We start from the raw sequence: 21,501 nt of genomic DNA on the forward strand, positions 1-21,501 counted from the left end.
GTTAAATGAATTAATTCTGAAGGAACTGGATTTGATTAAGATCCATTAAGGTCTTAAATGACACAAGAACTGATAGACAGCATTCATTATAACAAAAGATCATATATTTCTTAAAAATGTTGTAACAGCTTTATGTACTCTACACATTTGAAGCATTAACATCAGTATACATGAAATAATTTGACCATATTTGTTATTTACTGCAGGAAATCCTTCTTCTGAGAGACGCCAGGACTGCAGCTGACTGGTGTAGCAGGAGAAAATGGGATGGAAAAATACAATTTCCCATTGTCCTTTCAAGAGAAAAGGAGCAACAAATTGCATCCCAATGCAAATTGCAGAGCTGGATGGGTGAATATGACGAAAGTTCTCCAGCCGAACTGATCACTTTTGTATTTGGGAAACAAAAAGATTATGAGGTGCTCTGCACAGGAATGGTTGATACAGCAAAGTACAAAATCTTCGCCAGATTTGAGGAAGAATAAGCCATCCTTCAGAATCATAAATAAAAAAATCAATCAATGATAAAAATACATTAAAAAATATATTTTTTAATATTGATATTGTATCAATATATATATATATATATATATATATATGGTCACACTTTAGTTTTGGTTAATAAAAATATAAAAATGAAAATAATCTTATCTCACAACTCTCGTAATTACGGCTTTTAGCGAGCATGAGGGAGGTGAATGGTGCTTCTCAAACGGAAGGCTGCATCCTAAAATTCAGATGATCTCCGTACCGACTTGTTTTCTTTCAGTTTATTTTCGTTAATTTAAATGTGTGCAGCCTTCGTAGGATGCAGCCTTCCGTTTGAGAAGCACCCACCCATAGATAAGCTTTGTTGAACTGAAAAGGGCTCTGAATGAGGAGTCGATTCCCTTTGATGGATTCGATTCCAAACTTTGGAATCGACTCTCGATTCCCAACGCCTCGGAATTGAGGAATCGATTCTTTTTGGAATCGATTCCCAGCCCTACCTTTGCTGCAGGAAGGAGTAACCCTGCGTTCACAGCGCCGCCGTCGACAGCATACAGGTACATCTAAAAAAATTAGAATATCATGAAAAAGGTCAATATTTTTTGTCACTCATTTCAGAAAGTGAAGCCCATATATTATATAGATTCATTACACATGGAGTGAAATATTTCAAGCCTTTAATTCTTGAAATTTTTATGATTATGGCTTACAGATAATGAAAACCCAAAATTCAGTGTCTCAGAAAATTAGAATATTACATAAGATCACTAAAAAAAGGATATTTTAAACAGAAATGTCAGGCTTCTGAAAAGTATGTTCATTTCTATCCACTCAATACTTGGTTGGGCCTCCTTTTGCCAATAGTATCCAGCTGCAGGAGAAGGGTCTAGCTGCAGCCTGGCACTTGCACTCTCAGACACTTGCACTCTCAGACTTGCACTCTCAGACACTTGCACTCTCAGACACTTGCACTCTCAGACTTGCACTCTCAGACACTTGCGCACTCAGACACTTGCACTCTCAGACACTCGTGCTTCCGCTAGCGAGGTCACATGCAGTCTTTTATTTTTTATTTTGTTCTATTTTTTATTACTTTTTGTTTGAATCTCTCAACATTTTACAACAGTAGCCAGGTGGTGAAGACAAGAAAAAAGAAACTAAATTACAAAGTCACTTGCAATCGCCACTTGCACTCTCCGCTACCTGCGACGTCACTTGCAATCGACACAAATCGTGCGTGTTGCCAATGGAGACAAGAAGCTGTGGTGATTAAACGATTAAAACTAATTTAGTATTATAACATACAGGGTCCTGCAAGAAAAAGACAAGACCTGCAAATCCGTTGCAGACCCGCAGCCACAGAACCGGAAGTGAGGGGCGGAGTTTACATTTTTTAAATCGAGTAGCGTTGCCTTACGGTTTTAAGGGGTCATTTGCTTTTATTACACACGATACGTCATACTTTATGCATGTATGCATTTTATAATGACATATTAAGCATTTTATAAACATTATATAAATCTTGTGTAATTTAGTTGTAGACCTATACAGTTATTCGTTTCATTGTATTATGCGAGTAATTTCCTGTTTGTGATATTAAAAATAATGTTTGAAACTTCTGGGCATTTTATAGGAAATATACTTTAATCACAAGATTCAAAATAAATGTTTACTCCAAAGTCAAGAACACGTGCATCATAAATTTTTCTATATGAAAACGAAAACATTTCAATAAAACACACACACACAAACAGCAGCATTATTTTAAAAGTAACAATCAAAATGTACACAATAATTAAATTGAAGTTTATAAAATGAACAATTCACCCTTGGGCACATTTTGTTATGACAATCCTACAAAAATAACTCCCCTGAACACAAGATGAAATATGAAGGGCACTCTGGAAACTTCTGTTCCAGGAGATTATTGAGGGCCTTCTCCTTGTCCTCTTCCTCCATTATAAGGAAAAGAGGCTCTTCCACTGCCCCCCTGAGCACATGTCTATTTAATGGAGCCATTTCACAACTTCTGTGAGATTACTGGATCACAGACAGACAGACAGACAGACAGGCTTGAGACATACCTCACAAGCGTAGCCTGTTATCCAATTGGAAGGTCCTTTTGTAGGGTGTCTGCACTGTAATATACATGTATCTTGGTTTGCAGCTCAGGTAATGTGTCAACTCTCTGAATCCTTATATGTCTCTACAAGAGATGAAGCCACACACAATTATCTCAATGATGACAAATGGGATTAAAATAACCAAACTACAAGGTAATATTAACACACAAACAATGCATATAACAGAGGGAATTAAAGCAAACTATTTGTTTTTTATGAATAATAAACGTCTTCAAATCTTCACCACAAGGCCCATTTACAGCATGCATCCGAAAATTAATCGAAACATCCACAGAAAAAAAGTAATATGCTATAAAGTATGACAACAAATTAAAGTTTCAATATAAGATAATAAAGCCAAGCACACATTAAGTACTTAGCAGATAAATGCATAACGTAATATATATATATGATAATTATTAAACATATGATAGCAAAAACATTACAGACTACTCACCGTGCTCTCTCGGTGTCAATAACTCCGCCCCTCACGGACGGTTCTGTGGCTGCGGTTCTCAAACTGCTGATGCTGCGGGTCTGCAGCTGGATATATCTCGCAATATTAGCCGTGCACGGATCCACACTTCAAAAATCGACCTCAAATAGTAGACCATCCGGGGACTTTTGGCATACTCTTTTCAACATACTATGCTTTGGGAAACACTCATTCTAATCTCACATACTATTTAGGATGAATAGTATGAACATTGAGACGCAGGGATAGCCTATGAAATGGAACGCAGCTGTAACGTTTCCTATGGTGAACGTCTTATTCTTGAATATTAATTAGCTAATGGCGACGTTGTTTAGTAGTTCTCCGGTGGCGAAGGCTTGCTCATGAATATTAATCGACAACCCGTTACCGTCGTTGGATTCGTAATGGTTTCTTTTTTTTCGCATTTAAACACCCACACGGAGCATACAGAACAACATGGCTGCAGTAGGCAGCTTAGTAAACAGTTTGGCTTGTCTTTGGAGACAGCCATGTACCCGTACTTATTTACCGCATTTGTTATTTTGTATTTCGTTTATAGGATCGGTTTTGAAAACGACGGGCCTTGTGCCGGAGAGCTACTTCAGTAACAGCAGAAATATTTTAAATCTGTAAGTAACAGTTACGTACAAGTCTACTGTATATGGTAGCAACCTTACCTAGATAAAACTCAGTTAAACACTGTAAAACTAAATTAATTTAGTGGAAATTTGTTCGTGTTTAGAAAACAATAATTATAGCAATATAAAAGTAATAGACTTTAAGCAGTTTTAAAAAGCAATGCTTGTCATTGACAACTTACTATGACATTGATTTTTGGCTCCAAAGTCATTTGATCATTTTCACTTCATTTTTTCTACTTTCAGATATTTTGTGAAAGTTTCATGGGCATGGACCATTGCTTTACTTCTGCCTTTCATTCGTTACTCCAACATTTACAACAGAAACCACACATTTGTGTTGAGGCGGCTGACTTCACTACTGGTGGCAACATCCATTTGGTACACCTGCACTGAGACTTTTTCCTACATTGAAGACATTACTGGTTCATGCTTTGAGTCAGACACTATGCAAGTCATCCACGGTGACATTACCACAAAGGCGGCGTGCAAGAAGGCCGGATTCATCTGGGATGGTTTTGACATATCAGGACACTCCTTCATCTTGGCTTACTCTAGTCTTGTGATTGTGGAGGAAATGGTGCCCATGTTAAACATACCGCGAAGTGACAGAAATGTTCTTCTTGATTACATTTATATAGCACTCAATGCTATTGTGGCCATCTGGATATGGATGTTCGGATGCACTTCTGTGTATTTCCATGATATTATTGACAAGACTATAGGGACGTTGTGTGGGATATTGGGATGGTACGTGACTTATGGTGTTTGGTACCCGATGTCCTTTTCTCCAGGTCTCCCTCCACAGCAGAAACAACATGCTTAGTGTGGGAAATAAATGCTACATGTGCACTACAGGAAGCTTGACATATCTGTACTGTTTATGTTTTGTGAGATCCATAACAGGTTAGTCTTCCAGGTGAGGCGGTAGGCAGCTGGTGTTCCTAAAATGTCGACCTGTAATCTGAGAGGTCACATCTGAACCTTATTGTTGCATTCAAATGTTTTGTGGCTTCATAAAGAGCTGGAATAGGAAACCTGACAATAAATCTATCTTATATGGCAGTCTGCTGCTGCTTTCTGTAATCAACCTGCAACCTTCAGCTGAGCTGCCTTTTAACAGTAAATATATAAAGTTTTTCTCCCGTGACACTAATATTTTGAATATTTATAATTGTAAATGTAATTTATAAACAAAAATGAAAAAAAGAATTATAGTGCAATGCATTCGTGTAAGTTTTATATTTGCAGTGTGTTTTAATAGGGCTATTTTATGTGTTCTGTCTAAAGGCCAACCTGTTGTTCATTCATATGTGCCATTGTTAGATTAGTTGTTTGCAGTTGTTGTCATTTCTCATGTCACTGATCAGTTTAGCGCAGGAAACGGACACCACCTGTTCTTAGAAACTCAAAAGGATCTAAAACATACTGTTTGTAATATTATTACAAGACTGTCTGGGGACTGGATTGATGTTTGAGTGAACATTTGGCTGCGGTTATAAGTATTTCTTACAGGTTTGAGGAACAATGCAAATTAGATGTAAATTAATTCTAAAATACAAACGATGGGACATGCTGGTTATGAAGGGCACATCCATTAGTCATTTCATGTGTGTCAATTAAACATGATTTTGAACAATTATCATTGAAATTATGCTTGTTGTCATCAGTATTCTAAAGAAAGCAAGCTGCAACATGTTATTATGTTGAGTTATTGTACTGTATCCGTTTTACCTGATGTGATGACAGAGTTCTTGCTAGTATAACACATCACTGAGATGTTTTTATTTAATTAATTATGGTGTTTAAAAAAATAAATAGCTTTGAATTGAGGACCTCTAGTAGATGTTTTGATTTAGTTGTCTCAAGGTTAGACTCTGTAAACCAAATTAAAAGGAATAGTTCACCCAAAAATTACAATTTACTCACTTGCAGGTCACCCAGATGTAGATGAGTTTGTTTCTTCATTGTAACAGATTTGAGGAAATGTAGCATCACATCACTTGCTCACCAACTGAATCTCTGCAGTGAATGTGTGCTGTCAGAATAAGAGTCCAAACAGCTGATAAAAGCATCACAATAATCCATAAGTAATCCACACAACTGTGTGTTTGTTATAGTCCACTGCTTGTAATAAACAAAATCATCCATATGACAATTTCAACTTCACCATTGTTTCCAGATTGAGTCATCTATACATAATATTGCTTTCTCAATAAAAATGTCACCTCATCTGAATAAGGACAGAAATATTCTCAGATCAAGCACTGTTTACAAGTGAGAACAGTCCAAATCAGTTGCAAAAAATGTGTTCAAATATGGATTTTAATGTAAGAGGATAACAGGTGATGGCGGAAGCGTTATTATTGATTATGGGCTTGTACTTTGGCCAGCAGTGATGACTTGATGGATTTGTTTCTTAAAAACTTCACTTCATATAATGTTAATTGGTGGACTGGAGTCGTGTGGATTAATTGTGGATTATTGTGATGTTTTTATCAGCTGTGTGACTCTCATTCTGACCCATTCACTGTAGAGGATCCATTGGTGAGAAAGTGATGCATGCTATACTTCTCCAAATCTGTTCAGATGAAGAAACAAACTCATCTACATTTTGGGTAAATTTTCAGCAAACTTTAATTTTTGGGTGAACTATTCTTTTAAATATCTCATCAAATATGCTCTACTGTCTTTCATTGCTCTTACACTTTAGCACGTTTTTGTGCTGTGGAAAAATTCCGGATCTCTCTGGACAAATGTTGCAGTAGTGATACGCAGTTTAATGTGTGTCACGGGGGAAAGGCTGCTCCCCTCTTGTGCAGCTTGATTGGTACAGTCCAAGCCTCAGTCAATGGTGTTTTAAAACCTCGATGTTGCTAGAATGTGCCTTTTAGACTGAGGGAGGGGGTTTGTGCTCACAGAGCTGTGGTTTATTACAGCAGTACAGCATCATCACCATCTGTGTGCAGCATCCCAGACAGGTGCGAAGAGTATAGACTAAAGCTCTAAGATAGACGCAACGACTTAAGTAAGCTAAATTAGATTCAAAACTGAGACCATGACCCAGGGAAAGGTAAGCATTTTTATTCTTTACTGTTATGAGATTTTATCATTTGTCTTTAATTGCTGGTTATTAACCAAATGCAATGAGTTTTTTCTTGTCTGTGAATTCAGTGGTCTGAATAGCTGTAATTTCTTTTACGTGCTAGTCTGTCAGCACTGTTCTGGTTTCATCTGTCCTCCATGATGATTAATAATGATCCCGTGACACTAAAATAAGCTTTGTCATGTCTTGGATTTGTTCCTTATGTTTTTGGACTGACTCTAAAATGGAAAATTCTGTAGATTTACATTATCTTCTGTACCATTTATAGACAATCTGAAATTACTACAAAATGATACCATATCCTTAGTAGCAAATAAATCCAGCACAATATATACAAATTGAACATGATTTATTTTTACCTCATTTAAACATTCTTAGAAGGGCATTCGATGGCTTTTGTTTGCCTTAAACAGGTTAAGACAAAAAGATTATATGACATAATTTAATTTAACAATGTGCAAAGCACCATTAAAAAGTGCTTGTACTGTTTTTGCTTTAATCAGCAACAGACAGAATTTAAAAAAAAAAAAAGTTAACAAAGTTAAACTTCACAAATGTGAAACAGGCAAGATTCAAAACATTTTCAAATACATGGCAAAAAAAAAACTACTACTACTAATAAAATGAATACAAGGCAGGGCTGTCATTAATAACAATTGCTATAGACTTAAAGTCAATTAGTCGAGTGAAATGTTCCAGTGTTGATGCCATTTTCCTATAAGAGAACACAATATTCTTTAAAGGGACAGTTCACCAAAAAACTGCAGACGTTCTCATGATACAGCTCATCCCGGTAGCACTACACTGTTTACAAGCAGAGGAAAAGGGGCAGCGTATGCAAGCCTCATTATATTTAGGTCTTGTTTTTGTTTTTTTAATGGTGCTTTTTTAAAAATGGTGTCAACACAACACGCAAGCATTGTGATGCTCTCAAGATCACTTGTAGGAGATCTATGCTGAAGAAGATATTTTGTGATAAAAATACTTTTTTTGCACAAAAAGGACTTATGTTGCTTCTTAAAATGTATGTTAAGCCACTGGATTCACATACTTTAATGATGTCTTTATACCTTTCTGAACCTTGAAAGTGGTAGTTGCATAGGCTGTCAATGGGGGGACAGAAAGCACTCAGATTTCATTAAAATGATCTTCATCAGTGTTCCAAAATTGAACGAACGTCTTGCACATTTGGAACGAGAATTTTGATATAACTACCCTTTAAGGTAGGTTACTAACCTCTAATTCATGCTAAATTATCTTAGTGTTAAACTTCAATTGGCATGTTAACAAGGTTTGTTCTCAGCTTCTATAATTAAATGGATCAGGATATACAGGAGGAAAGAGTCTTTTAAGGTGGCTTATAATGTAATTTATCAGCAGCAAACTCTCCTATTACAGTGAACCAGTCATTGATAAGTAATGACCAGATCAATTACTCACTCTCTCCATTCTCAGTTACGTTAAACACACTTTTGGATGGCATTATGTACAACGATTCACTAATCCATGCACAGTGTAGCCATACAGTATATGATAAAAAATATTGTTCTGACATGAATAATGTAATACACTGAATAACAGGTTCTGTAACAATAAAGGTTCCTTTTAAGGATCATTCTATAATGAGTGCACATATATACAGAATAACAAATAAAGTTTAATATGTTTACAGGTTTCAGTAACAAGCAAGTCAAACAATGACTCGGATGTCCAGCCGATGGCTTCAGTTCCTCCAAGTTATGAGGAAGCAACTGCTGGTATATACTTTTTTTCCTTGGTGAATTTCCTTTTTAAACTGATCTGCACTTTAAAATGATTGTTAATTTAGATAGTCCACCTAAAAATAAAAATTCTGTAATCATTTATTCCCCTTCATGTTATTCCAAAACTTTATAACAAAAAATATGATATTTTGAAGAATATTGGTAACTAGCCCTGATAGCACACTTACATCACGGAGACGTCTATTTGACATCTTTACATCTGCAAGACATATTTTTTAGAGTGTTTGCTCATCTGCAATATGTCTATAGGACGTTTCCTATCAGAATGTCTTTAAGATATTTATAATTTAGAATGTATGTAAAACTGACATCTTAAAGATGTCTATAAGATGTTTGTACACAGCAGATGCTTTCCAGATGAAGTGATCTTTAACAAACATCTTGCAGACTTACGTGTCGTGTGCTATCTGGGAAACAATTTTGGGTCCCATTGAGTATGAAATACTATGGAAGTCAATGGGACCTGAAACTGTTTGATTACCAACGTTCTTCAAAATATCTTCTTTTATGTTTCACAGTGACAGAACAAATATGCATACAGGTTTTGAAGGATACGGAGCACCGCACATAACATGCAGGGGAAAAAAGTAAATGGTGCACATGATTTATAATTTGTTCCCTAGGTTTAAGTAAATTTAAAAACATTCTGGTGGACTATCCATTTAACTCAGCGAATGCCAATGTATTTTGGTCACTATTCATTAATATACGTAAAACACTAATGGCATTCATCACCCATTGAGAAACAACTTGAGAAACAAATTGTTTCATATTTCCTTTTGGTATTGAAAGGTGGAAGCCCTTGTTATAGTGGGGCCTATCCTGGAGATGGTGAGATGCTCACAGAATTCAGCTGGGATGACCAAAACATCAGGAGGATATTCATCCGCAAGGTATTGTTGCCTTCTGTTGCGGTTCTAAACAGCTGTGGAAAATATGGAGTGAATTAATGTAATATTATTTCCTGTAGGTGTACACCATCCTTATGATCCAGTTATCTGTCACAATTGCCTTTGTGGCTCTTTTCGTTTTCTGGTGAGTGTGTGAGCTGAACAAACTTTCATAATGCATTATTCCTTTTTTTAAGCTTGTTTAACAATGTCTTGTTTAACTTTTAGTGAACCCGTGAAATATTACATACAGACCAACCCTGGCTGGTACTGGGCATCATAGTGAGTACAACTCATTACTTTGGGTTTACATTGTAAATGCAAATCTTAAAATTCAGTTTGAAATTTTAAGACAGCTTATAATACAGTAATTCAGTAGTAGTGCAAGTTTTTCCTTACTGTGTTGCTATGCTGTGAATGTATAATGGCTTAATTGTCTTTTTCTCCCAACAGTGTAGTGTTTTTTGTCACATATCTGACTCTATCCTGCTGCCGTGGACCCCGGTGAGTGCATTTGTAGAGATACAGATGTATATCAGATGTATATATAATATAGCTAATATACAATATAACCATAATTTTATAATCTAAAATAATGTTTATATAATTTTTTTAGCAATTAACTTTAATTACATGGACACATTATATAATATGCATTCATCTTTTATATTTACAGGAGGCAATTTCCATGGAATCTGATTCTGCTCATGATCTTTGTGAGTATTAAAACAACTAAAACAACCTTAATTACAAGTCTTTGGTCATTAAACTAGCTATTATTTGACAAATACTAATATTGATCATGAACAAGCCTGTTTTCACATATAAAAGAAAGTCTTCCTCTATTTAAGCATGTGATCTCTCTTCTTCTGTTCCAGACTCTGTCTCTTTCTTACATGACAGGAATGTTGTCCAGGTACAGTCTCACAATATATGTGTATCATATCTTTTTTTTACATACATGTTAAATATGTTCTGCATAATTTCATATTCATATTTTCACTTAGTCAAACTTGCACAGTATATTGTGTTATGTCACAAAATGATTTATAGTGAAATCATTTTGCATGTAACAAGATGTCTTTTATAGACCTATTTCTTATTTAAATATCCCACCTCTGGCTTCATCTCTCTAGCTACTACAATACTAAATCTGTCATCATATGCCTGGGTATTACTGCCTTGGTGTGTCTTGCTATTACTATCTTCAGCTTCCAAACCAAGGTTAGTATTATTAAAAGCAACACATATTTTCATTTGTCTTGAATGCAATCATTTTCAACTGTAATCTGGAGTATGTTTATTCAGATCAAATGTTTGTGATTTTACAGATTGATATTACTTCATGCCAAGGTGTGCTGCTAGTCTTCTGCACAGTATTGTTTATTTGTGGACTTGTCCTGGCATTCACCCTGCCCTTTGGATATGTAAGTACCAATGTCAGCAGTTGATTAGTAGATTTATTATTTCTCAGCAGGGTGCTGGACTTTAATATTCACAGAAACGAGAATGTGCTTTCACCAAATTTTTTCTCTCTTCTCTTTACAGGTTCCATGGTTGCATGCTGTGTACGCTGTATTGGGAGCAATACTGTTTTGCATGGTAAATAATTATAAGTATTTTTAACTCAAAGTCATTTTAGATCAGATTTTAGTTCAGCTTAATCCTGTAAAGCCTAACATATGAAATAATAGTCATTATCTTATGTGTTTGTAATTATTGTCATCTTATTGTTTGCATCTCTCTTTTGTCTTATAGTTCCTGGCATTTGACACACAGATGCTGATGGGGAAAAAGCAATACACCATAAGTCCTGAGGAATACATCTTTGCCACTCTCAGCATATACCTGGACATTGTTTACATCTTCTCTTTCATTCTCCAGTTGTTTGGAACTCCTGAACGGGAGTGAATATGCTGTTAACCTGAAGCTCTAACGGCTCTCCTGAGTGTCTTTTGTTTCTCTGATCTGAGTGATCCTGTCTTTCCAGCATGATTTGGATCTTCAGGGCACGTTGTTGTGTTTAAGCCCCTCACCTCAGCTTTACGATGTGCCATGCATTTATCCTGTAGCATGAAGGAGGTCTTGCATATACATTGCATACGTACACTGGTAAAACTTCAACAACATTCAGCAGTTTTACAAATGGTGTCATAGAAAACAAAACAGAAAATATTAAATGCACTGGTGCCGTGAAACCTATATGAGGTCATTAGCAGTGAAAGTGCATGAAATAGAGCAGAAACAGCATCACACTGAGGTGAAACTGTTTAGTAGGATTTATCCATCAGTGTCCACCGCATTCATCTTTGTGTCTGACCCTGCAAAAGTTTCATATGTGATATCACAGCATGAGGGCATTTTAACAAATCATTCTGAAAAACTAGATATTGTGGTTTTAGGTGTGCACATACAGTATGAATCAAAGCAACATTTACATTTCTGTACAAATTTGATTTAAATAATCAGTGTTTCCATTTGAACTTACCATAATATTTCATATGCTAGGAATTTTCTATTTGGTGATTTTCACTGCCATTGTAAAGTCATTGACTTGATTGAGATATGCTTTTTGAGCATTAATTATATTGCTTAGGCCTTTATGTATTATTAAATCAGATTTTTTTTTTCATTCCATAGAGTTTTAATGTATTATCAGCACAGATCTATTTTTGAAGACAATGAGTTGTAAATGATTTTGGATGTGTACATAGCTTTACAGTGTTCACTAAAAGAGGACAAAATCACTGCAGCTGGATTTAAACAGTATGCAGTACATATTAGATATTTTTTTCCTGTTTGTAGCCTTTACAGTAGAGACAGTGTAAAAAACACAATTTATTAAAATGTATTGAATATGAAATTATTATATGACAATGTATGTTCTAATTGCAAATTAAAAAGATGCATTTCCTCAGTCAGAGTAAATAAATGTCGTGTCTTGAATTTCTCTGAAAATACCAATATAATTCCAGTTCCTTCCTATATTTTTGTGTGCAGGTGTTATCATGGTAACATTATAGATTATCAACACAATTATCTCCCTTTTTAATAAAACAAGCTTACATCTCATATGTGGGTGGCCTTAAATTTTAATTTAGGCCTACATCAAAGAGAAAACCTTTAAACATGTATTGTGTTTAAAACTTTTTCTGAGATCTCTTAATAAATTAGTAGAGATGCAAAAAAAAAAATAGAAAGACTTGGTTGAATGAATGATTCAATGACTCGCTTTTAAAACACAAACATTCATTTATCGCCACCTACTGGCATAACGATGTTACCTGCAGAAAGAGTCAATTAAACAATCAATAAACAATTCAAAAGATTCAAGTCACTGACATTAATCAATCCCCTCTACTACAACAGAGTATTTAAAGTTAAAGCTTAAGCACTTCTTCTTCTAATAACGTTTTATGGCGGATGGCAAACCAACTTCTGGTGCATTTACCGCCACCAACTGGACTGGAGTGTGGAGCACTAATATGCAACTAATATATACATATTTATATTTATCTATATTTTATATAAAAAAATAAAATACGCTTAAGCACTTCTTATTCTTCTTCTTCTTCTTGTAGCGTTTATTGGCGGTGGGCAAGCCAAGTTTTGGTGCATTACCGCCACCAACTGAACTGGAGTGTGGAGTGACAATGAGAAGGCTTTATAAAAATAAATAAATAAATAAAAATAAATAAATAAAAATACATACAATTATTCCTTATATTCTCATAAAGATTCCCGTGTCTATTAGATAACTTATTCACTTTGCACTTGATCCCACCATTCCTCTTTCAAAACACTGCGCACTGATGACGCGCTTCCGCTCCGCTCATCCAATGGGAAAGCGCGGTTTTAACATGTGGGCTTCGGCCATGTTCTGCTTTTAAATAAGGAAGAAGCGGGAGGCGTTAATGCAACTTTGTGTACTCAATATCTCATTCACAGAATCGCTTACGGCTTCTGAGAAATCCGAGTCAGTTAGGAAAAAATATTCACAACAGATACTAACACACACGGCCAGCTATTTGGAGCTCGCTTAACCTCAGAGGTAATTATTGCTGGGCTGGTATCTCGCGTGTTAGCAGCTGGTTAGCTGGTTGAGCTAAAGATCAGCGGTGAGGATTTAGCTGAACTGGTTTAGTCGTGTTTAAGTGAAGGATTCAGCTACTTTTATCGAACAAAGCTGGTTAGCAGTGGCATGCGGATGAAGGGCAGAGGGAGCCCGCGTTTGGGACTGCGCTGACAGCCCTAACGACTTAACCTGCTATAATCGAGGCTTTCAGTCTTTCATCATGTTTAATAAGATATATGGATGGATCGGAACCGGACTCGCCAGTCTGCGAAACGGAGCTCCAGCTGGTGGGGTTCACACGGGTACCGTGAGAGTGGATCAGGACGGGACACTACGGAGAAAGAGACCACTAGACTGGTAAAAAGATTGTTTATATGTGTAAACAACTGAGCGGATTGAACTGTTATTTGATTTATTATTTGGTCTTATAATAAAAGTTTAGGTCTTTAAACTGTTTTTTGAGTCATAATGTTTTGATTCGGTCATTGTTTTGATAGGATGACGTTAGAAACGCGTGCGCGTCCGGAGCTCCTGAAAAACTACATTTTCTTCTCTTTTGTCGTTTATTTTAATATATGAATCTATATTGTTTGTGCGTCTGCTGCTTCCAAAAGAAAAGAAAAAAAAAAAGCCTTTTGAAACAAACCTTCAAAAAGTAACCTTTTGAAGTTAATATTATGCTTATGGTATTGCATTCTCTTATTTTTGTTTAATATGAATGTATTTTTATATATGTATTAATTATAAGTAATTCAATACTATTTTTCTTAAATATTTGTTACATGTTCATTATAATAAAATACCTTCTGATAACTTACCGGTCTCAATTTCCACAGTTTGGAAGATGGAGATGCAGTTGATCAGGACGAGGAGAGAGTGGTGAAGAAATTCAGAATGGGTAAATAACACTATTCGGAATCGATGATAAAAACTGATTTATGCCAATTACAAGAACATTTTGTTGCTTGTTCTTTAGGAGATCTTATGGATACAGTGAAAAATGCAGCTGAGGGAGTGAAAACACATGGTTCGAGTGTTGCTTTTTGGATAAAGAACAGTGTCAGACCTAATCCAAGGAACGTGTTGCCGACATCACCGGGTCCACCTCAAATAGGAATACCATCAGAACCTGCAGCCAATTCTGCTGCATCAGCATCTTTGTGGGTGGAAAACAAGGTACTTTTTTGCTCATCAAGATCTCAGTGGGTTTACTTCATTTCCTTGAGATCAGGTATCACAGAAGAGCAAAAGCTGTCGTGTAGGGCTGCACGATTAATCGAATGCGATTGTCATGCGCATTTTGTTAGTAAAGCCGGTTCTGTAATCAGCAGTAAATCATCATCACGTGCTTTCAGATGGAGCAGCATTTACTACACAGAGCTGTAGTTCACTGACAAGTTACGCAAAAAAATCGATTCTGAAATCGTTCGCGATAATGACAGCATAGCTTCTCAGTGAACTACGGCTCTGTGAAGTAAATGCTGCTCCATCTGAAAGCATGTGAAAATACCACATTTAATAACATATTTTTACACGTATTTGGAGTTTCAGCGCGAGAGCGCCCTCCGGCCTTTGGATGGAGATTTACTGCTGGTCACAGAACCGTGCTTCACTGAAAGATACGCATGACAATCGCAGCTTCTGTCGAATCGCGATCTCGATTCCATTTCGATTTATCGTGCAGCCCTACTGTCGTGTCCAATTCATTTGATCTAATTCAGACTAATTCAGTCTAATTTTTATCTATGCTATATATTTTAGCATGTTTACTTATGTTTTGCTTTTTCTTAAAGTTTGGGGATCGGTCATGTGATATAATTGAGGACACATTTGTAGCTCCCTCTAGTTCAGTTGAATGGAGAACTGTCACAAAATCTGGTAAGGGTAAAAATTGTTCATGTTTTCTGTGTGTAGTTATTTGTTTTTCTTTCTGCAAGTTACATATATTGTCTTTTTCTGTTGTGACAGATTCCTTACGGACTGAACAGTCAGTCACCATATCAAAAGCAAGCAGAAGACAAGTTTGTATGGACCATCCACCCCAAGAGACACACAAAGCTAACGGACACTCTGTTAACTTACCCTCTGCTTCCATGCCAAACCCATCCTCCTCTCCCCGCTTGGGCAGATCCCTGTACCACCGACCACACAGGTTGAATTAAACATAGAATAAATGTGTTAAATCATGACATTTATGTTAGAAAGAGTCATAATTAAATAATTGAATTTAGTTTCTTGTTAAATGTTTTGTTGTTAGATATTATTGCTCCGGTTCGAAAGAGTGTAATAAATGCAAGGATATGAAACTGAAAGGAAATTTGTTTCGGTGTTGTAGCTTTTCGTCATCTCCTGAGACCAGTTCAGGACAAGCCAATTATACCAGCCTATATGAGAAGACCTTTCCCATCCGAGTGGTCCAGAGTCCTTCACATGGCAGCTCTAATCGTCTCTTCCGGGCCAGAGCCTGCTGTACAGCACAGGAGGTCAGACACTTGTTGTACGGGTTTGCTTAATAAACCAAATATTTCATGACATAATAAATGGTAAAATTACTTCATTAGACTTAGGACTGCACAATAAGAGTAAAACTGAATTCTGATTATCAAATAACAAGGGCTGTGATTTAATGTGCAGCATGAGTGAAGAACTGTTTTCATTTACACATGTTCAGCTCAGGATATTTTTATTTAGTAGTAGTAATAATAATGTTTATTATTATTGTTGTGTAGTCAAATTGATATATAATTGCAATTTGGGCCAAATTCTGTAGCCAAACAAGCAATACAGCACATCTGGAGATTGTTGTTTTTTATTTGATCAGAAAAAATATAAAAGATATTTCCCCAGGTTTTGCAGCCCTAATTGGACTTTGCTTTTGTTGTTATTATAGTCGGTGCGTGAGGAAGAAAAGGAGGTTTACAGGCAGCTTCTAGCCGTGGTGTCTAGTGGCCAGTCGACCTTCCTTCACGATGGAAGTTTTCACTCCAGCATTCGCTCGCATCGAGATTTGTGAGTATCTGTGTCGCGTTACTTTAAAACGTGTATTCTTTATATCTGTGACTAAACCTGAGCTGTTTAAAGGGATAGTACAAAAATGAACATTTTATCATTCTGTTTCTCACCTTTATATCATTCCAAACTCATAAGACTTTCGTTCATCTTCAGAACACAAATGAATATTTTTTATATACATTTTTTTTTTATATTCTCTCATTCTTATTGACCGTGCACTGAAAGTCCTATAGTTCCTGTAGATCAAGCAGTTTAATCTTAAGTCTTCTGAAGAGACACAGTCACTTTTTATTAGGGATGTAACGATGCACCTTGAGCCTGTTGAAAGTCGATACAAACAAATAACTATTCAAATCGGTTGAGATGTTAAACGAATCACGATTCATTTGGGGCTGGGAGTTTATATGAATGTATCTCTGAGGGGTCTTTAGAAAAGTTTAGATTATATTTTCTTTTCATCTGTATGATGCATGTTAAACTGATTTAAACTATTATAGATCAGTGGTTCATATGTGCAGCACTGCTTTGTTTACAGTGGTAACCAAGGAAACGCTGTATCGCTGCTGTTCCATAAGTGCCATCTGCTGTCAGACAGTGAATTTCCTTGTGAACACCCGGAGCAGTGGGCAGCCATTTATGCTGCGGCGCCCGGGGAGCAATCGGGGGTTCGGTGCCTTGCTCAAGGGCACCTCAGTCGTGGTATTGAAGGTTGGAGAGAGAGCGCTGTACATTCACTCCCCCCACCTACAATCCCTGCCGGTACGAGACTCGAACTCGCAACCTTTGGGTTACAAGTCCGACTCTCTAACCATTAGGTTTTTATCATATGAATTCCTCAGTTTATTTGATTTGATTTGATTTGATTTGTTTTAAAATGTCAATTTAGTTTTGTTATTTGACATTTAAATTTCACAAAGAAATGTTCAGCATTTTGTCCAAACAATAATAAAAGGATATCTTTTCATTTGGAATTTGTCTTAAATTGTTTTTTTTTTTAAAGCGTGATAAAATTGTATTGTGAAATCAGTATCATGAATCGTTACATCCCTACTTTATATGATTTGATTTAGGCTTTTATTCACATGAAAACATTCATCCGCACACATGCATAGAGCTCATCAAATATGGTAAACACAGAAGCTCAGCTGTGCTTAATTGACATGTAAGAACAAATCTCATTGGTTCTTGCCGAAGCACAAACATGCTTGCATCACATCAGTACAAACCTCATTGGTGGTTGCTCATCAAGCAAACATGTTTGATCTTCTATTTATCATATGAATCACTCAGTTCATATGGATTGTTTTGTTTTTTATTTGATCAGAAAAAATATAAAAGATATTTCCCCAGGTTTTGCAGCCCTAATTGGACTTTGCTTTTGTTGTTATTATAGTCGGTGCGTGAGGAAGAAAAGGAGGTTTACAGGCAGCTTCTAGCCGTGGTGTCTAGTGGCCAGTCGACCTTCCTTCACGATGGAAGTTTTCACTCCAGCATTCGCTCGCATCGAGATTTGTGAGTATCTGTGTCGCGTTACTTTAAAACGTGTATTCTTTATATCTGTGACTAAACCTGAGCTGTTTAAAGGGATAGTACAAAAATGAACATTTTATCATTCTGTTTCTCACCTTTATATCATTCCAAACTCATAAGACTTTCGTTCATCTTCAGAACACAAATGAATATTTTTTATATACATTTTTTTTATATTCTCTCATTCTTATTGACCGTCCACTGAAAGTCCTATAGTTCCTGTAGATCAAGCAGTTTAATCTTAAGTCTTCTGAAGAGACACAGTCACTTTTTATTAGGGATGTAACGATGCACCTTGAGCCTGTTGAAAGTCGATACAAACAAATAACTATTCAAATCGGTTGAGATGTTAAACGAATCACGATTCATTTGGGGCTGGGAGTTTATATGAATGTATCTCTGAGGGGTCTTTAGAAAAGTTTAGATTATATTTTCTTTTCATCTGTATGATGCATGTTAAACTGATTTAAACTATTATAGATCAGTGGTTCATATGTGCAGCACTGCTTTGTTTACAGTGGTAACCAAGGAAACGCTGTATCGCTGCTGTTCCATAAGTGCCATCTGCTGTCAGACAGTGAATTTCCTTGTGAACACCCGGAGCAGTGGGCAGCCATTTATGCTGCGGCGCCCGGGGAGCAATCGGGGGTTCGGTGCCTTGCTCAAGGGCACCTCAGTCGTGGTATTGAAGGTTGGAGAGAGAGCGCTGTACATTCACTCCCCCCACCTACAATCCCTGCCGGTACGAGACTCGAACTCGCAACCTTTGGGTTACAAGTCCGACTCTCTAACCATTAGGTTTTTATCATATGAATTCCTCAGTTTATTTGATTTGATTTGATTTGTTTTAAAATGTCAATTTAGTTTTGTTATTTGACATTTAAATTTCACAAAGAAATGTTCAGCATTTTGTCCAAACAATAATAAAAGGATATCTTTTCATTTGGAATTTGTCTTAAATTGTTTTTTTTTTTAAAGCGTGATAAAATTGTATTGTGAAATCAGTATCATGAATCGTTACATCCCTACTTTATATGATTTGATTTAGGCTTTTATTCACATGAAAACATTCATCCGCACACATGCATAGAGCTTGAAGGTTGGAGAGAGAGCGCTGTACATTCACTCCCCCCACCTACAATCCCTGCCGGTACGAGACTCGAACTCGCAACCTTTGGGTTACGAGTCCGACTCTCTAACCATTAGGTTTTTATCATATGAATTCCTCAGTTTATTTGATTTGATTTGATTTGATTTGTTTTAAAATGTCAATTTAGTTTTGTTATTTGACATTTAAATTTCACAAAGAAATGTTCAGCATTTTGTCCAAACAATAATAAAAGGATATCTTTTCATTTGGAATTTGTCTTAAATTGTTTTTTTTTTAAAGCGTGATAAAATTGTATTGTGAAATCAGTATCATGAATCGTTACATCCCTACTTTATATGATTTGATTTAGGCTTTTATTCACATGAAAACATTCATCCGCACACATGCATAGAGCTCATCAAATATGGTAAACACAGAAGCTCAGCTGTGCTTAATTGACATGTAAGAACAAATCTCATTGGTTCTTGCCGAAGCACAAACATGCTTGCATCACATCAGTACAAACCTCATTGGTGGTTGCTCATCAAGCAAACATGTTTGATCTTCTATTTATCATATGAATCACTCAGTTCATATGGATTGTTAACAATGTCTTCATGAATTTTCTGAAGTTTTGGTGAAATGGGCTTTAAATGATGGGCCAGATATTTTCGAAGATGAAAGTTATGGATTTTGATCAACCTAAATGTAATTGACAGAACTATTCCTTTAAGATAATTTTTGATGGTTTCTCTTACTTGGAGTGAAACATTTGGTCTCATTTCAGCTCCAGCTTCCTGTCGTCCAGTCGAAGTCGTCTTCAGTGTGCCTCTCTAGCAGGCTCTGATGCTGGAGTGTCATCCTACGGGTTATCCAGTCCGCCTCCCAGCCCCCGGCCTGGGTCCAGCCAGACTTCCAGTGCCCTTCCCAGTCCCGGTGCGTCCTTTAGCATTCCAGAGCCTCAGCTATGGGTCCATGACCTTGAGCCCAGTGCTAAAGGATCAGCTGTTCCCTCAGCTCCATCACCAGCTGCCCTTCAGGATACCTCCTCTCAGGACACGCAGTCATCAGGTGAGTCCCATTTCTCTCTTTCTTTTTCATGTTTGTAATGTAATCCTGGCTTAAAATTTGACTTTAAGTACTGTTTCACTTTCTTAAGCTCATGACGGAGATTCAGTCATTTTTGTGAAGGAGCAGCAGGGGAAGAAGCATGAAAGCTCAAGGTAGCAGAACATTTTTAGTTGATCTTTTCATCCATTTCTTTTTTTCTTTACATAACCCTATCTTACCCTTTCTAGTGTGCCGTGCTTCCAGGCTGAACTGTGGATCAAAGAACTGTGAGTACTTGTTTTCTCTTGTCTAACAAGTATCAGTGCCTTTAGTTTGTGGTAGTGAATAGCTTCTGAAATCGTCCATATTTGTTGTGTATTTTCAGGACTAGCCTCTATGACTCTCGAGTTCGGGAGCGACGGAGGTTGATTGAAGAGCAGGAGGCTCTGGCCTCTCAGCTCTTGCATCAGGTGAGTAAGTTTCCCCTCTTTTTATGCTACACCTGCATTTTATGTGACTAACCCACTCATGTTCTCATTTGTATCATCAGCGCCTCTCTGGAGAGGGTCGAGCCACCCCAGCGAGCATTGTGCTAAAGCTTCGAGTTCCTCTAGAGAAGGAGGTTCCTGTTGCAGCTGTTATCCAAACGCCTCAGCCTATTAAAGAGGAGCCAGAATTCCCAGCGTTAACAGAGGTAAGTGCTCCTAACTCAATACAAGTGCTCCTTCTGTGGAATACAAAAGTAGGTATTTTGAAGAATTCAATTCAAGTTTATTTGTATAGTGCTTTTTACGATACAAATTTTTGCAAAGCAACTTTACAGAAAATTAAGTTTCTACAATATTTAGTAGTAGCTTATCAGTGGTGGCTGTCAGTTTATGTACATATGGCAGAAATGTACGGAAAAATCAAAGACGTAATCAAGAATGTTGGTAATCAAACAGTTTTACCATTGATTATTTTTCTAAATATCTACTCTTACGTTGTAAATAAGTCATATAGGTTTGAAAATACCATGATGACAGGATTTTCATTTTTGAATGAACTTTTCCTTCAAGCTAGGGATGTTCATTTCGTTTATTTTTCCTAACCGACAACCGACGCTCGTTAACCGATTGTTAACCGTTTACCAACAAGATTATTTTAAATGGAAAGGATTAGTGTCTGTGACCCGTTAAAAACCATTTGTTTCCCGGGGATTAATTTTACATGCGCAAAAAGCAGCAAACAACAGAACAT

General features: G+C 36.6%; 3 protein-coding genes and 1 long non-coding RNA gene across 5 annotated transcripts in view; all 4 read left to right on the top strand.

The window, feature by feature from the left end:
- LOC107564657 (uncharacterized) overlaps positions 1–2,278 on the top strand; it is an 8,631-nt gene extending 6,353 nt beyond the window's left edge. Inside the window, exon 3 of the long non-coding RNA XR_001606266.1 lies at positions 2,123–2,278. This is a non-coding gene — a long non-coding RNA (uncharacterized lncRNA). The remainder of the gene's footprint in view (positions 1–2,122) is intronic.
- Positions 2,279–3,296: 1,018 nt separating this feature from the next.
- Positions 3,297–5,661, top strand: LOC107564660 (fat storage-inducing transmembrane protein 2-like). 2 transcript variants are annotated; one of them, XM_016249795.1, is made up of 3 exons: positions 3,297–3,372; positions 3,647–3,716; positions 3,972–5,661. In XM_016249795.1, the coding sequence occupies exons 1-3, from the start codon at positions 3,345–3,347 to the stop codon at positions 4,549–4,551; spliced, it is 678 nt and encodes a 225-aa protein (XP_016105281.1). In that variant the 5' UTR covers positions 3,297–3,344; the 3' UTR covers positions 4,552–5,661. The 2 variants fall into 2 exon arrangements, with proteins under 2 accessions (XP_016105281.1, XP_016105280.1); XM_016249794.1 differs by lacking the exon at positions 3,297–3,372 and having other exon boundaries at positions 3,387–3,716.
- A 692-nt stretch (positions 5,662–6,353) lies between these two features.
- On the top strand, positions 6,354–11,478 carry LOC107564659 (protein lifeguard 2-like). The gene is made up of 12 exons (XM_016249792.1): positions 6,354–6,798; positions 8,504–8,588; positions 9,408–9,508; positions 9,586–9,650; positions 9,734–9,787; positions 9,959–10,009; positions 10,182–10,221; positions 10,384–10,421; positions 10,642–10,729; positions 10,837–10,932; positions 11,054–11,107; positions 11,264–11,478. Exons 1-12 carry the CDS (start codon positions 6,784–6,786, stop codon positions 11,414–11,416), a joined length of 840 nt encoding a protein of 279 aa, XP_016105278.1. The 5' UTR covers positions 6,354–6,783; the 3' UTR covers positions 11,417–11,478.
- A 1,866-nt stretch (positions 11,479–13,344) lies between these two features.
- Positions 13,345–21,501, top strand: part of LOC107564658 (sentrin-specific protease 1-like) — a 10,907-nt gene continuing 2,750 nt past the window's right edge. Inside the window, exons 1-12 of the mRNA XM_016249791.1 lie at positions 13,345–13,937; positions 14,417–14,478; positions 14,557–14,756; positions 15,374–15,458; positions 15,549–15,732; positions 15,916–16,063; positions 16,471–16,589; positions 20,000–20,283; positions 20,372–20,435; positions 20,511–20,549; positions 20,648–20,732; positions 20,813–20,956. Coding sequence (XP_016105277.1) covers positions 13,801–13,937; positions 14,417–14,478; positions 14,557–14,756; positions 15,374–15,458; positions 15,549–15,732; positions 15,916–16,063; positions 16,471–16,589; positions 20,000–20,283; positions 20,372–20,435; positions 20,511–20,549; positions 20,648–20,732; positions 20,813–20,956 — 1,551 coding nt within the window. The 5' untranslated portion in view covers positions 13,345–13,800. The remainder of the gene's footprint in view (positions 13,938–14,416; positions 14,479–14,556; positions 14,757–15,373; positions 15,459–15,548; positions 15,733–15,915; positions 16,064–16,470; positions 16,590–19,999; positions 20,284–20,371; positions 20,436–20,510; positions 20,550–20,647; positions 20,733–20,812; positions 20,957–21,501) is intronic.

The sequence above is a fragment of the Sinocyclocheilus grahami genome, unplaced genomic scaffold (genome assembly GCF_001515645.1).
Source record: "Sinocyclocheilus grahami isolate Dianchi unplaced genomic scaffold, SAMN03320097.WGS_v1.1 scaffold953.1, whole genome shotgun sequence".
Classification (NCBI taxonomy): Eukaryota; Metazoa; Chordata; class Actinopteri; order Cypriniformes; family Cyprinidae; genus Sinocyclocheilus; species Sinocyclocheilus grahami.